Source organism: Notolabrus celidotus, chromosome 13 (assembly GCF_009762535.1).
Source record: "Notolabrus celidotus isolate fNotCel1 chromosome 13, fNotCel1.pri, whole genome shotgun sequence".
In the NCBI taxonomy this organism is placed as follows: domain Eukaryota; kingdom Metazoa; phylum Chordata; class Actinopteri; order Labriformes; family Labridae; genus Notolabrus; species Notolabrus celidotus.
Genome location: NC_048284.1, coordinates 18,073,091 through 18,089,239, shown reverse-complemented (window position 1 = coordinate 18,089,239; position 16,149 = coordinate 18,073,091). Strand labels below are relative to the sequence as shown.

At 41.7% G+C, this 16,149-nt stretch overlaps 1 protein-coding gene across 4 annotated transcripts in view; it reads left to right on the top strand.

Annotated features, from left to right (window-relative positions):
- The first annotated feature begins 697 nt into the window (after window positions 1–697).
- The window catches only part of gphnb (gephyrin b), a 137,460-nt gene continuing 122,008 nt past the window's right edge, over window positions 698–16,149 (top strand). For all 4 annotated transcript variants that reach the window (XM_034698849.1, XM_034698848.1, XM_034698847.1 and 1 more), the window contains exon 1: window positions 698–767. In XM_034698849.1, the coding sequence (XP_034554740.1) occupies window positions 704–767 (64 nt within the window). In that variant the 5' untranslated portion in view covers window positions 698–703. The remainder of the gene's footprint in view (window positions 768–16,149) is intronic.

Genomic DNA, 16,149 nt, shown 5'->3' with positions numbered 1-16,149 from the left:
AGTCTATGAATAGAAGCGGCGAGGTTGTTTTTGCCCCGGGATGTGGATGCATTTTTACAGGTTGGACTGTGATCTTCTCTTCAGCCTGCATTGAGTTGTAGACGCATCTCTTGGGTGCAAGGGACCCCTTTAATCTCTAAATGCAGAGGTGCATCTCATGAAAGGTGCGTGTGTGGGGGGCTTTTATGAGACCCCCCAAGAGAATTCATTATAGATAAGAGACATGATACTGTTATTTATAAGGTTGGAGGTCAAATTTGAGACGTGATGCATTAGAGATCAAAATCATATGGCTCCAAATGTATGATATGAGAAAGTGAGTGGCGTGTGTTAGTCAGTTTTCCCTTAATGCCTTCACGAAAAATCAATAGTGGTCTCCATAAGACTTAATCTGGGATCCACACTACTACCGTGGCAGGCGGCCAGCTGAGTGATGTGTGCGGTTTAAACGGCCCCCGCATCCTGCCCGCTTATCTGTAGGTGTCCCGATGATCAGTTCGGCGCTCGACGCATCATGTCTGACTGATTTTTTTTTTCTTTTCTTTTTTTTTTTTCGGTATCCCATCCCTCCTCCATTCCATCTCTTCCTCCTCCCTCCCTCCCTCCCTCCTCTTCCTCCTCCCTCTCCCCTCTCTCTAAGTTCGATGTGATCGGCTCTGGGCCCTGCCGTGAGTTCTCGGTGCGGGCGACAGCGCTGCTGAACATGGCGTCAGACGGGATGATTTTAACGAACCACGACCACCAAATCCGGGTCGGAGTCTTGACAGGTAAAGGCAGAAACATCCATCGGCTCTATCAGGTTTTCCTCACATTTCCATGCTTTCATTTCCGCCGGCTATCCGCCTGGATCTTCATACATGTCGGCTGCTTTTTTTGCGTGGCAGCAGCGGCGGTTCTCGGTCTCTCTCTCCTGCCTCTGATTTAAAGCCTGCTTTTGTCAGGATGCATTTTGCTACACTACACCCTGATCTTGTGTGTTTGAAGCTGTTTAAACGTGATCTCTGCATTGGGCTCGTGTGGATTTCTTGTCGTAGCTGTTTTCCTCTGCTGAAGAAAGGAGCTCAGTTTATGTGTATTGAATAATTCATGTCCCTATCTGCTTGTCAGAGCTGGGAATTACAGCTGACCGTGTGTTGTGCGGCTGCTAAAGATGCCCGGGCGATAGATCGCATTATTGACACCACAGCTGACCACAGCGATTTTTGAAGTGTTGCTCACGACAGTTGCTGGTCGGTGGATGTGGTGGTGGTGATGATGATGGTGATGATGATGATGATGAGCGCATTCTTGGCCTATTAAGATGATGTCAGAAAAATTAGAAGAAATGCGCGCAGACATTGGATGTGGCGTTATTTTGTGAATGACTGTGCCGGTGTTTGAGTTTGCATGATGACACATGAGAGCAGCTCTTGCTTGGCTTGGCTCGGCTCGGCGCGGCTCGTTGGGGATGAAAGCACACTCACACATGCACAGATACACGCACACACACACACACACACACACACACACACACACACACACACACACACACACACACACACACACACACACGGGTAAATCCTCCTGACATTCCTCCAAAGGCGACGCGATGACGGCGCGTCTCTCGCCGCTGGAGACGTTATGCGCCTTGGATGCGATGTGCGGCTGTTAGGCGGCGGATGGTGTTAGATCTGGCCTTCATTTTCTCTCTCTCTCTCTCTCTCTCTCTCTCTCTCTCTCTCTCTCTCTCTCTCTCTCTCTCTCTCTCTCTCTCTCTCTCTCTCTGTGTGTGTGTGTGTGTGTGTGTGTGTGTGTGTGTGTAGCTTATTGCTTTGTCATGTTACTGATCGTTGAGGCGAATCCAGCGGTGGTTGGCATGATAGGAAAGTGAATGAAACACACTTTTTTCTTGTGGAGAAGGAGGGAGGTGATGGTGGAGGTGTTCGGGTGGATGCATGATAAAGGCTGTCCAGAGGAATACCCCCCCTCCCTCTCTCTCTCTCTCTCTCTCTCTCTCCATCCTGTGTGTGAGGCTCGCTCGATCAATATTTAATGACAGCCGTGATCTCACACATACGGTATTCCTCCATATGGAAAACCCAGCACTGAGAAGGAGGAGGAGGAGAGAAGAAGGAGGAGGTGGCAGTGGTGGGCGATGTGTAGCGATGGAGGACTGACTGTGTATAGATAGACCTTCTCCTGAAATCTGCTTGGGAAACCCCCGTCACCAACTGAACAACAGCAACACCACAACCACCCGTCGTCTCCTCTTCTTCTCCATCTCCCTCCTCCTCCTCACCGTCCTCCCATTCCACCCTCCTCCACCTCCTGCTGCTGCTGCTTTTGCTGCTGCTGCTTCTCTCCTCGCGCTAGAGGTAGAGCGCTGTCCGTGGTGCTGAAATCCAGCGTCACTCACAAATCAGTGCGGTACTGACCCCACCACAGTAAATACCGCATCAGATAGAAGCACACAGACAGGTAGAGGAGGAAACCCCGAGCTTAAGTCACTTTTTGCCCTCTTAAACACCCTTTTTTGGAAGCTGAAATAAGTTTATGATGAGGAATTTTTAATAAAAGAAGAAGAAACGGAATAGAAGTGGATGTTTCAAGGCTTTATTTTGGTTTGAGATAACCAATAACGGGTCTGTGCAGCACCACAGGGGTCATTTCCCCTGTGTGTCATCAGAATCTCCAACTGTACTCTCATTGTGCAATCTTGCCATGCAGTTTTGTAAACTCCTGCACATTGAGGTATATTAACAACAGTTTTTTTTGTCTTTTTGGTGTATTTGTGAGTGTATTTATTGAAAAAAGGGCTCACTCTATCACAGTACACAAAATGGTGCACAGTGATTTAAGTTGCCATGATTTTGCTTGACCCTTAGCCTTTTAATAATCTAATCGTAGCAGGATTACTCATGGCACTCGTGTGATTTTTTTTTTTCCAACTCTTTTTTCGTGACGTGATGTGTTTTGACAGCCGAAGTTCCCCCCGCTGTGCTGCCATGAGGAAGCAAAAGCTCCAGATATTCAGGTTGACTCCATCTCTCTCTCTCTCAAAAATGCAGAACCTTCAGTCGCCACACCTCAATCTTCTACATCCACAGCGTTCGTGCAGCAAGACTGATGTGTGAGCAGAATGCTAATAGAGGCAGGAGCAGTGCTCAATCTCCCCCTCTTCCCCTGGGGGTCAAAGGTCAGCAGTCCACTCCTGCATTCAGTTACCGGGGGAGGGGATGAGACCTTGGCTTCGCTCTCCTCCATCACTTAGCCTCACATCCCTGTAGACAGGTGACAAAGCCCAGGGGACGACTCTGTTTAGACCGGGACACAGAGCAGGGGAGGTGAGGCTGTTGGACCGAGCTTGTGCGTGTGCGTGTGCATGTGTGTATGTGTATGTGTGTGTGTGGGGATTGATGCATTTTGTGGGATGCCTGAAAAAGAGCTTGGGTTTATCTGCAAGGAGAGGTAGGAAGCTAGGAATCTTGGAACAGGATAATTGGGGTGAGCATGCCGTCACTTGTCAAAGATGTCACACTGAAAATGTGACCTTTGTTAAGAGTGGATGAAAGCTCCTCCTGCTGTGCTCAGCCTATTGTGATGTGTATGTCTCTTTATTTTTACCTCTCCACCTGTGTGTGTGTATATTTTGATGCATGAGTGTCCAGTTTCTAGCTGCCTGTTCTTTTTTTCTTGTTGAGTTTTAATTGTCCTGAGTTTCTCTCCCTAGGCCTGCCTCAGGGTCTGGGCACTCAGGTACACACACGCACTGCAGCTTAATTTGCGTGCATTCATTACTTAGCATTTGTGTGTGTGTGCAGGAATATGGTTGTAAAAGTGGCCTTAAGTTTTCTACCACATAAACCCTCTAAATATAAATTACCGGTATGTTGCCAGACATTTACTGTCTTGCTTGTCTGATTTAGCATCCTGTTGCAGGAATTCATCATAAAACATAGTTTTTTAACAACATACCAGACCATTCGAGATCTTTCTTGCACATGTTAGAATGAGCATGTATTAAAACATATGTTGGACACACACAAGCCAAGTTTTTGTGTGTGCATATGCATTCCTCTGTCTGCGTGTGCATCTTGTGTGTGCCGAACATGTACATAACATGTGACTCTGCCCTGCTTTTGGTCCTATTACACTAATACTGAGCTCTGGCTGTAAAACACAGCTTAGCAAATCCCCTCCAACCCCAAATACAGCTACTGTATTCCTATCTCCTATGATCACACATATACACAGACAGAGAGGTGGAGAGAGATGGGGAGAAGAGAGAGAGAGAGAAAGTCCTGCAAAAGGCATTCAGTGGCCTTCCCTCTGTTTGAAGCCAGTGTGTATGTGTGGGACCATATGTTTTCAATGCACTACAGCTCTCTCCATGCATGGGCCACAGATGCTCTTGGATGTGTGTCTCCATTCACAGCCCATAGAAAGCCCAATTGATGCAGTCCGCTGAGAGTGTGTGGGTTAAGGCATGGACACACACCCGGCACTGAGATTCCAATGAGGAGCAAGTGCAGGAAAAAGTTCACACAACACACATTTTTACCTCTCCTTCACTCTCTCTATTTTTTGTTCTCCTAATTTCCCCACTCCCTCTTGTTTGTAACAACTGAGAGATGCTTAGAAATGAGTGGGCGGTTTTCTAAACTTGCATGTCTGTCAGACAAAGACATGAATCGACAGTAGACAGGCTTCCCAAGAGAATCACATTTAGTCCCTCTGCTAATCCGTCTGTTTACACTAATTCTGTGACTCCTTGCAGGACAGAGTTGGGGCTCTTATTTTGGCGCTGCATTGGTCTTTTGGTGGGCAGAGAGGAGCCGCACTTCTAGTAGATCATTATTTCCATCATACATGCTTATCAGAAATCTACATTCAGTAAGGGCAAACAGCAAAAAAAAAATTGCTTAACATTGACATAGAAGTTTAAACCTCAAAGCTAAGTATGTAAATTGGTAGTACTTTAGTGTGTGCATCCCTATTTATATCCCTTCACATGAACGTGCCTGTGTGGTTTTGTGGACAGTATACATGCCCGCTCATGTGTGAGTGTGTGTGTGTACTTGTCTGGCTGCAGATGGGATAATAACTATTTAATCTGCTTTTCCACATAATTTAATCTCTGGAGTTTGTCCCAAGCTCACCTTAACAGCTCAGGCGCTAAAGAGGCTAAGTAGAGAAACAGGAGTCAAGTCAGCAAAGAGGCAGCCTGGCGTGCCAGAGCACCTTGACCAAAAACGAGGAGACGCCATCACCTGTCAGAGCGTGGCGTGGGCGGCTGCCACGTTATGGAGCAATCTCCTCTCGCTGTCTCTTTCACGATGACTCAATGTAACATTTACAACACAAGTCAAGGGTTTCTACAATTAAAGGAAGCTACGATCACACACCAAACACGGTAGTAACACCATCAGGCTGTCACAGTCACTGTTACGTGACATTTTTCATTGTAGTGCATTTTGCAGTTTTGAAATCCCTTTTTTACCACAACCTGTTTCATGTACTTGTGGCTAATGACCCCAAAATACTAACATTTATCTTTGTAGTAGTTGGAGAATGTGTCACAGTGTGTTTGAACATTTCAGCTTTGGGCTTTAAATGTGTTTTTTTTGAGCTGATACCGATGTTCGATGATAACCAAGCGGCAACCTCCAGTCTAAAAATATGAGACCAATGCGGAAGTGATAAAAACTGCAGTTCATCGGGATCCGCTTAAGGCTTGCTCCGGAATTACCTGAAGTCACATACACATGAATGGGGAAAAAAAGATCTTTACAGCAGAAATAAACATGTTTACAGCCTGGTACAAAAGACGAGTGTAGTGATTTTTTTCTAACGCGACAATTTCAAAGACATTGAGATTACGAGTCTTCCAATGAGAGGCATAGCTGACTGCAGGAACCCTGTAGCTGTTGGCTAGGAGGCTCAAACTCCGCCTCTTTACCTCACACTGGCTCAACAGCAGCAATATGGCTGCCGCTGATGATTGGCCTCAAAACAGCTCTTCAGAAACAGATGAGTGACGTCACGGATACTACGTCCATATTTTATACAGTCTATGATAATAACCCGCTCCTGATTGCCGATAGAAATATGATTATTGATATATTTTTGGGGATTTTTGTATTTTAAAATGTGTAGTTAATGCACACCTGAGAGTAAAATCAAGAAACGCAGAACAGTTCTGTCTTGTCTTGTTTTTTCACTGTGAACCAGAGCTCTCCTGTTCGTGGAATAATGTCCCTTTCATGCTAGAGTCTTCCTTCAGCTGTGGGCCGTCAGACTGGGCATACTCACTGGACTAACATCAGAATTTATATGTCTGAACTATGTATGCGCTAAAACTTCTGTCATTGACTTTCTTATGGATCAGACTGTGAATGCGTGTAGCGATCACCTAATGCCGGGCCAGTTAAGGCTTCATCTGCGAAGTAGGGGCAACTCAGGATACTGTTCCACATAGCTGGTGCAATCTTTACTCTTCTATTTTTGAAAAAGATTGGACATCAACTTCTGTAAACTGATTTCAAACTGATTTTGTAATTAATTGTTTAAGCTTTGGGCTGTCTCTGGTAAACTTTCTGCAGTTTTCAAAGGCCTGTTGAACCAGCACAACAGCATTTGATTGGAGTTAATGCTACCTGAGGCTACTGCTGTGTTGCATCTCTTTAATACATCTTCAGTATGATGAGAGTTTTTCAGGTGACTTAAAAGATTTGTTGTGTTAAAACTTGTTGAAGACTTTTTTCTTCCTCTCGTAATACTTGTTATACATGTTTTGCAAACTGCAATTGTGTTATCAGAGAGGAAACATGTCCATCAGTCAGTTAATCTGTTAACTGTTAATTTTTTGCATCACTCTTTTTTTTAAACCTTTAACATGGATGTCATGAAGAAAACTGTATTACCTAAAACCTTTAACTTGCATGAAATACAGTTTTCTTCATCGTCATTTTCACGTTACCTGACTTCCCTTCTGCCAACTTCCAATAACAACTGCCTACCTTAGTCAGCTGACCTCATTTGTTGCTGACTCTCCAAAGAAAAAAAAACAAGAAGACAGTCCCTGTGGTGGGAAAACAATTATTTTGTTGAGGCAGAAACCACTAGCACTGATGGACCTTCCAATGACCATTGACATGAGAAACCCTGGCCCCACCTGGACCCGTACTTGGTTTTCAAGTTGAGGGATGGAGAAAAGTGCCTGCCAAAGATAGTGCTTATGAAGGGGCACTACATCAGCTAATAAGTCAAGTTGTAATGTTAGTTAACATATTTGTTAACAGATTCATGTTTAGCAGAGTTGAATCTTTGATTAAAGCTGAAATGCTACATGCATCCTTAAGAAAAAATAGTTGTATTTGTCATCATTCCACCAGTATCCCCATTAAGACCTATAGGATTGGCCGTATTTTATTATTGGAAAGCTGTTGAGAGATGATCTCCTTGTGTCGGACTCTAAAAGGTCAGCTTGGTTGCCTGCTTGGTAAAATGTTAACGTGTGAGAATTTCACTTAGCAGACAAAAACAGGCTGGTCAAGGGCTCTTCAGAAATTGCTTATGTTCACTGCCTGCTCGTGAAATCATAAAAGTTGTAGTTTGAAAAAGTTTAGTTTGTTTGCAAGTTAATTATTCAAAGCACATTATTAATTAAAACTGACAAAAACATTAGTTCTTGCTTTTAAACAGTTTGGTTAAGAGAATTCCTTCTTTTGCCTTTCTCTGTGTGATGATGGAGTTTTGTATACACAGTTCAGATTCACTCAGTTGCCTTAAACATTATGATTATCTGTAAATTTCCCTATTGTTGACCTTAGAGTGATATACGGAGACAGAAAGAGAGAGAGGGAGAGAGAGAGAGAGGGAGAGAGAGATCTGAAACAAATGATGATTAATAGACTGAGAAACTGTGCATGTAACAACTTTATTTTTTTAACCCTCCTTTTATGTTACTTTAAAGTTCAAAAATTTAAAAAAATGTTTCAAAAGTATTTTTTCGGTGTGAAACTTCTTCTTTGTAGCTTAATTAGTGTTATCAATACATTAAATGAAAATTGTTCTTTTCACATATTTGCAACCTCCCTGAATGTTGATATTGCAAATACTGTTTGGGTCAATTTGACCCGGCAGTCAAAGTGGAGGCAAAAAAGGGGTCAGAAGTGCCAAATAATAATTGTTTCTTTGGGATTGTTGGTGGAGGAAATTCTACTACTCTATAACCTAGGCCCTAATGTCAAAGTGGATGAAAAGCTAGCAGTATTCAGAGGTCGCTGGCCATTTAGACAACACATGCCTTCCAAACTAGCTAAATACGGAATAACTATCTAGGCTTCACTTCATAAATAGAAAAAAAATTAAAAATGTAAAATGAAATAAACAAAAATCTATGTTATGTAAAGCTATTTTATTTATATGTAGGTCTTTCCAATGTACATTGAAAAAAAGTTTTAACAAGATTTTTTTATGAAAACGAGTGAGTTATCCTCATTGAACCATGATCTGTGAGAGGTAAAAAACACCATTGCACTAAAAAATGATTTAAATTATTAGTAATGGAGTTAATAATGAGATATCAACAATTTTCTCAGTCCTGAGAATCGAACCTAACAGGAGGGTCAAAGAAAAAAACACCTGTATGTAGAGTTATAAATACAGCACATTTTTAATGACGGTTGGCACAAAAGCAATAGACAGAAAAAAAGATTTTGAAAGGGAGTCAAGAAACTTAAATAAAAACAATATAAAAATGTATTTGCAAGAATTTTGTATACAGGTACAATATATTGTCTTACAACATGTATCAGAATGACCACAGCACATTCAAGAGCTAATAAAGCCAACTGTAATTAGTTTTGTCAGTGCATCAGGAGCATAGTGCTGAGCACATTTGAAATTGTGAGAAAGAAATCAAGGATACCTGAAAAAAAAATCTTCTTTCAAACTCAATTGTAGCATAGGTAATACACTTTGTCACATATTGTCTACATTTGGCCAAATATCCAAGGGGAGTGACAAAAATACACCATCAGACTATAAAGCAGACCTTGAAATGGACTTCAAATGAATGCTATTTTCACTGTGTTGGGGGAAAAAAGTAGTCTTACGGATGAGATAGTACTTTCAAATCAAAGAAACCTCATCCGTTAAAATTACAAGAGACTAAATCAAGTGCCTTAGGACCACTCAGCCCACCTGCACATTTCTGAAAGTCTAAGCTAGCTCCCTCATGGCCGCTAGCCTGCCTGTGTGCTCCCATTAGCATCACAACGTTATTATTCATCCTCTCCATTTTGGCCTCTGTTGACTCTGAGACAGACAAATGTAACATCCTGCCATCGCTGACATCATGCCCGAATAACAAAAAACACAAAATAGATGTTAACATTCGGTTCACTGGTGGTATAAAGATACGTGGTCTGGATGGGAATCAGAGAGCCCCAGGCGTGTGTCTACCCACTAGCATGATTTTATTCCTCTTTTTTTTTTTTCCTGCTTTGACCCAACTCTCTGTGTCTGTCTGTGGCTGAATCATCTCTAAGCTGCTACTGGGGTGTTCCCTTGCAACAATATGTGGGCATCTGTTCAACAATATGCTAGTTTGAGAGGGCTACACTTGGAGCAGAAGAAAACACACACACACGAGTTATGCTAACGCTAGTTCCTGCTTTGTATTTCTCACCAAATTAAAACATGTTTTATATTCTTTTGAGGAAAATGTGAGGGAATATTTTATTCTGACTCTTAGAATTGTCACTTATGTAGACCTTGGCATGTTTGTGTTGTAAAATTAAAAATATTTCTAATATTGTGATCCCAATAACCTTTAAAATAAGACTGTAGCATTTGAGCAGAAGAAAACACACACAAAGATTGGACTTACACTTGTTCCTGATTCTTATTTCTCATCAAAATCATCTATTTTATCATTTTCTTTCAGCCGAATGTAATGGACTGCTTTTTCCAGGCTTACTCGATTGTTGCATGTATTGACCTTGACGTGTTTGCACTGTGAAAACAGAATATTTTGAAAATTGTAATCCTAGTGGCCTTACAGATAAAATAATAGTATTATGCAAAAATAAGCACCTGGATGGTTTGCACACAACATTTTGGATTAGAAATATATTTGATCTCTTTGTTCGCATGTGGTCAGACAAGGATTTATCTTCAGTTTTGGGTGGGGCTCGCACTGTAGCAGTACTTAACACAGGCTGACCCCTCTCTCGGTTGCACTTTCTCTCTCTCGCTGCATCACACACACGCACATACACAGCTGTGTGACAGTGGACGGCAGTAAGGCAGGACCAGAATAGACAATATAGGATCAGGGACACGAACACAGAATGTGAATTAAGTCTTCTCTGGAAAGGAATTATTTTCAGCATTGAGTAGTGGGGAGTGGAGTGTTTGTGACTCTCCTCCCCTTTTGCACACACCCCTCTCTCTCTCTCTCTCTCTCTCTCTCTCTCTCTCTCTATATATATATATATATATCCCTCTTTCTGCATTGATAGCTCACAGAAGTAATCCTCAAACACTGTAAATAGTCTTTAATTGTGATGTGAGTAAGAATAAGAGGCAGACAGTATTTGGCGGATGAGGAGCTGCATCTCCTCCACTCTCGTAGGCTCTTGTCGTCTCTCCAGAGAAGAGCACTGTCGGGGCTGCCTGGGAAGCTATTCCCAGACTGGATGCGTAGGTGTAGGAGAGTCGGTCGGTTCCCACTCCCTCCAGGCCTAAAGTACTGTTACAGTCTGTCATTCATTTGAGGTGATAATCACAGGAAGCCAGCAATGCCAAAAAAAGGGAGCAAGATTCGGCTCAATATTTTTGGAGTAAGCAACAGACCTAAAAGGGATGGTGGTGCTTTTTTTTTAGTCTCAGCACTTCTCGTGCTTTTACAGAAAAAAAACAGGCTTCAGACATGTTGGGCTTGGAGCTGTTGTTTTCTATTTTTGCATGGTGATAAATAGAAGTGAATATTCTAGAATGAGTAGTAACACCTTCCAGTAAGTGTTTGATTGTTGGTGAGGTAGCTACGGATGAATCTGGCAACCAATTTTGTACGTTCCACTACGAGTGCAGTCACCAACACTATGGTGACAACTTAGTGTCTGCTAATAATTTCTGACTGTGACAGCGGCATGCATAGTGGATTTAATACGGACAGCCACCCCAGTTACTGATGAAGATACCTTAATCAGGGTATCTAAACATTATTTAGATTTTACATATTTCAAATTGTTACAACAGCCTGCTATGTAATGTAACTAACCAGTTAGATGTTAAATTACAGATGCATTTAATCATCACAAACTAGTTGCACACAGCTCTTATTTGATTATGCTAGCTAGCAAGTGGAGAAATGTTATGAGATCACTTAATGCCTATAGTGTTGAACAACAAGATGCCATCTTCAGGTCACTCAGAGAGGGCAATTACTACGTAAGAAATAATATTCTTCATCCTCTAATGCATAATGTCTTGGTCCTCTGCGTGGCCTGTGAATCTATGATAAGTAGTTGGTCTCATACAGGGAGTCTTTTCATGAAGTAAAGGCTAAAGTTTGTCAGGACTGTGAGAGCAGCCGAGGATTTCACAGGTTCTTCCTAATGACCTTTATGCAGTTGTCAAAAGTAAACTTATATAGATAGTGATGGTAAAAGTAGAAACTATTCACTTCTTAGGACAGTTTACATTCAAACATGCAGATTTTATAGGGAGGAGTTACTGCATCAACATCTAAACCCTTACATTCCTATTATGTGAAAATTCCTTGATGGTACCAGGTGAAAATCACATTCTGAAAGCTCTAAAGCTTTGTTTATTGTAAAGATTATTTGTTCTTGGTAAATATCAGATTGCTGAATATGGGTACTTATGCTGCTAGCTTCCAAAACTACAAGCAGCTATAAGTTTTACTCAAGCGGCAACCTCCGGTCTAAAAATATGAGTCAAATGCGGAAGTGCTAAAAACTGCAGTTCATCGAGGATCCGCTTGACGCTGGCTCTGGAAGTACCCGAAACCACATACACACCAATTCAAAAAAGCCGATATTTACAGCAGAAATAAACATGTTTACAGCCTGGTACAAAAGACGAGTGTAGTCTAGATAGATCATTTCTCAATCGGCACACACTGTAGGGGGGGTGAATTTTTTTCTAACGCAGCAATTTCGAAGATATTGAGATTATGAGTCTTCCAATGAGAGGCACAGCTGACTTGATTGACAGGCGGGAACACTGCAGCTGTTGGCTAGGAGGCTGAAAGCCCGCCTCTTTATGTCACAATCACTCGACAGCAGCAATATGGCTGCCACCGCTGCCATTGGCCTCAAAACAGCTCTTCAGAAACAGATGGGTGATGTCACAGAGACTACATCCATATTGTATACAGTCTATGATTTTAAAACTGTAGGTTGTTAGCTATATAAAAACTGTTAACTGTTAGCTAGCATAAACTTCTATTTTTTGATTAGTGTTTGTTATTTGGAGTTGTTCCTTTCATTCTCGCTCAGTTGCAAAATTTTCTCCCATTGAGTTGTGCTGACTGAAGTGATAGTTGCCTGATGTCTTCACATCAGTGTAACTAAATTCTCCACTAGCCTGCCAGGTGTTGCAGCTTTACTATTTTTCCCTCCATGTTTACTCAGGAAGCTTTTAGACATAGAACTGTGTGATAGCCATGTCTTGGCAGCACTCTGAGCCCAATACACTATCATTTTAGCGATGCTTGAAAACACGAGACATAACGTGACTTTAATGTCAAAATATGCTTCAGGTTGTTGTATGGGCATAGAGCACTTATGCAAGCCATTACGCAGCAGACTGCTGGATACTTTGAAATGCCTCCCCATTTAGACAAGTCTTTTCCTGTTCATGAGGCCTTGACAAGTATCGACCTTTCATGGACATGGTCTCCTGCAGAACTTTATGTACGAGGTACCTTACTTAGCCTTAAATAAAGAATATAACTACTCAAATCAAAAGATTAAATAAACAGAGTTTTTCGAACACAATGTTAGAAGATAATGGGGCCTTATCACACAGTAAAATCATCTGACAAGCAACAATTTTTGGGGTTTAAACAGTAACCTGGTGTCCACAATGATGGCGCGGACTGTTTAATGAATTACTTTTAGTCTCAAAGATTAACAAAGTTGCATTTTGTCTCACAAATCAATTTTCATTTAATTTTAGGGAGTGATTTCGCTTGTGCTTTTTCAAAATCTCTTATCTTCCTTGAGTTTAAAGACATCTGTTAAAGACCTTAATGCTCGGTCCTTTGGTTATCTATTTGAAATCAATGTACCGCTTGATTTTCCCCACAGCTGAGTTTAATATTGGACAGTGTAACCTGACTCTAACACTACAGCTGTGCCAGCTAAGATGAAGAACCTTTTGCTTTTAAGACAGTTCCTGTTTTTATTTTCTGGTTCAGTATTTCACACCTACCTGAGAGACAGTGATTGCATGCCCCCCCCTCGTTTGCTAGGGTAGGTCCCTTGCGATAACCTGTTCAGGAAGAGAGGCTGCTGAGTGATGTCGATAGAGATTCAGATAAAAGATACAGCGGTAGGTTTTAACTGATGAGTCACTTTTGTAGTCCGTGGCAGCCACTGGATCCAGTGTCCCAGCATAGGGTGTTAACTAAGGACGCAGGCAGTGAGCGAGTCAGGAGGGACGATGGAAAGAGAAGAGAAAGAGTGGAAAAAAGTCATTGATTCATAAGTGTCTCTCTGTGTGCTGCCACGCCGCCTCACGTCTTTATCAGTCCTCATCTAATAGGTGTCTGAAACGTACACCTCTCTCATGTTTCACTCAGAGGGGAGGTCAGTTCGCCTGTATCCAACATCCATCACTGTGCTGATGTCTCAGAGAGCTCCACATTGAGAGCAGGGGCTACACTAGCAATGCTAATGATCTCAGCAGTGCAATGTTCAACCTGTTTCATAATATCAAATTATTGTAAACTGAACACACACATTGTAACATTACACTTACAGTAATAATCTGTATCTGTTTGTTTGGTGACTTAGGAGGCTTACAGTGATACTCGATTTAGACTAACTTGACTATCTTTACCATTCTGGAGTAAAACATCTCATCTTTATTTGTGTATTCTAATTTGATCCAATTCCGCTTTTACCTGCTCTAAACAACTGGCATACTATACAGTACAAAAACTAAAATTCATAACATTTAGCACCATTCAAGTTGTTGAATGGAACCACACTTTGTTTTCTTTGATACAGTCTTCAGGTCTAGAGCTGCTGCTACAACACAATTTCTATCACTCGTTCTTTTGTTTTTTTATGGAATACCACTTAATAAGCTAGTATGAAGCATGCAGAGTTCACTACTCGAAGAAGCATCAGTGCTGCAGGACAGCCTCCCCAGCAAAAGTCAGTGCTGGTGAGAAACACTGAAAATGATGTGGTTAGCGCAAAAACACTAAGTGGATACAGAATCAGAATCAGCTTTATTCGCCAAGTATGCTTGAACACACAAGGAATTTGACTTCAGTAAACTGTGCTCTCTTTGTACAAGGCAGAATAGGAATAAGAATAAGAACTACAATAAAAAATAAAATAAAAATATAATAACAATAACCTTAGCTATAACTACAAAGAAACAACAAATAGGCTTGACTAATATGTACAGGCCCTTATTGCAATGTTTCTATAGTTCTTGAAATGAATATAGAATAGCATATCATAGGACACTCAACTTTTGACCCTGGTGGAGGCCTATGTCCTTTGAGTGCCCCTAGTTTTATTTGACATTTAGATGGCTTCTCCCTGTTATTATAGTTCCTTGAGAGGTTAAATCTGCATCTGATCTTCACAAATTTTAGGTTTGCCTCAGTTTTTACTAAGCTTTGTCAAGCCTGAGAAAATCACTGAAATGACATAAAAGGCTTGGAGTTAAATCTAGTAACCAGTATGCAGGGCCTTACAAAACATGGTGTTGGGTTGTTTATGGTAGATCTAAAGTACGTTTTTTCTGGAGCAATAGGGGCTTTAAGCTGGCAACAACTAAGATAATGTTTCCATAATTCAAACTGTAAGACACTACTGTTAAATATGTTTTGATGATTTTTTTAAAAACCCTGTAAACATACTATTCAAATAAGTAACTAACTTGTGAAAATGACAGTTTTTAACACCCCATGGGCCACATTAGCGTTGACAGGGGTAAGCAGCTAAGCGGAGGCCTTTCAGGGGAACTACTTCTTAGATCTTCCATGAAGTGCCACAGCTATTAAATCTCAGCTCAGTGTAAGAAGAGACAAGGAACTTCATTTATGTCAACATCACTCAGCTTTTCAGTATTTCGACATTTTGTTGTTGTTTGCCAACACAGAGGAGAGAGAGAGAGAGGAGAGAGAGAGAGAGAGAGAGAGAGAGAGGAGAGAGAGAGAGAGGAGAGAGAGAGAGAGAGAGAGAGAGAGAGAGAGAGAGAGAGGAGAGAGAGAGAGAGAGAGAGAGAGAGAGAGAGAGAGAGAGAGAGAGAGAGAGAGAGAGAGAGAGAGAGAGAGAGAGAGAGAGAGAGAGTAAAGTGGAGTTTGAAGAGGGTCGGGTTAGAACACAAGAGACAGAAGAAACAGAGCGAGTCAAAGTGAAGATATGACAAGTGACTAAATTGCACTATAAGCTGTTGCTGTTTTCCCAACAGGTGTGTTTGACTGCAAAATATAGCTTCTTCAATTCTTATTTAAAAATGCACATACTGCCAACAGCAAAGCTTAAGGTTAGGAAGCGTAGCACTCAAAAACACAATATGATCGGGCATTCATGAGAATAAAGACAAGCTCCAACAAAGTGGGAAAACACCTCTTGGAAGAAGTGCTGTGTGACATGTGGCCGTCACCCTTGGCTATGGCCCCAATCTTGACACACGGCCAGGGTGTTCATTGGCTTGTCACTTGTTAACCCCCCCTGCCTTGCATCCCTACATCCATTCCCCCAGAGGCCCAGAAGACAGGCCATGTCTAGGTTTGAGGCAGTGATTGATGTGTGACACACGTTCTTGTTAACCACTTCTGGATTGTGGTTTGTGCCTGAATTGTGGTTCTACTTTGTCACAACATTCAATGGTGACACAATAAGAAAAAGATGTTTCAGGAAGGTGTCCAAAAGCTACTTTTCATTT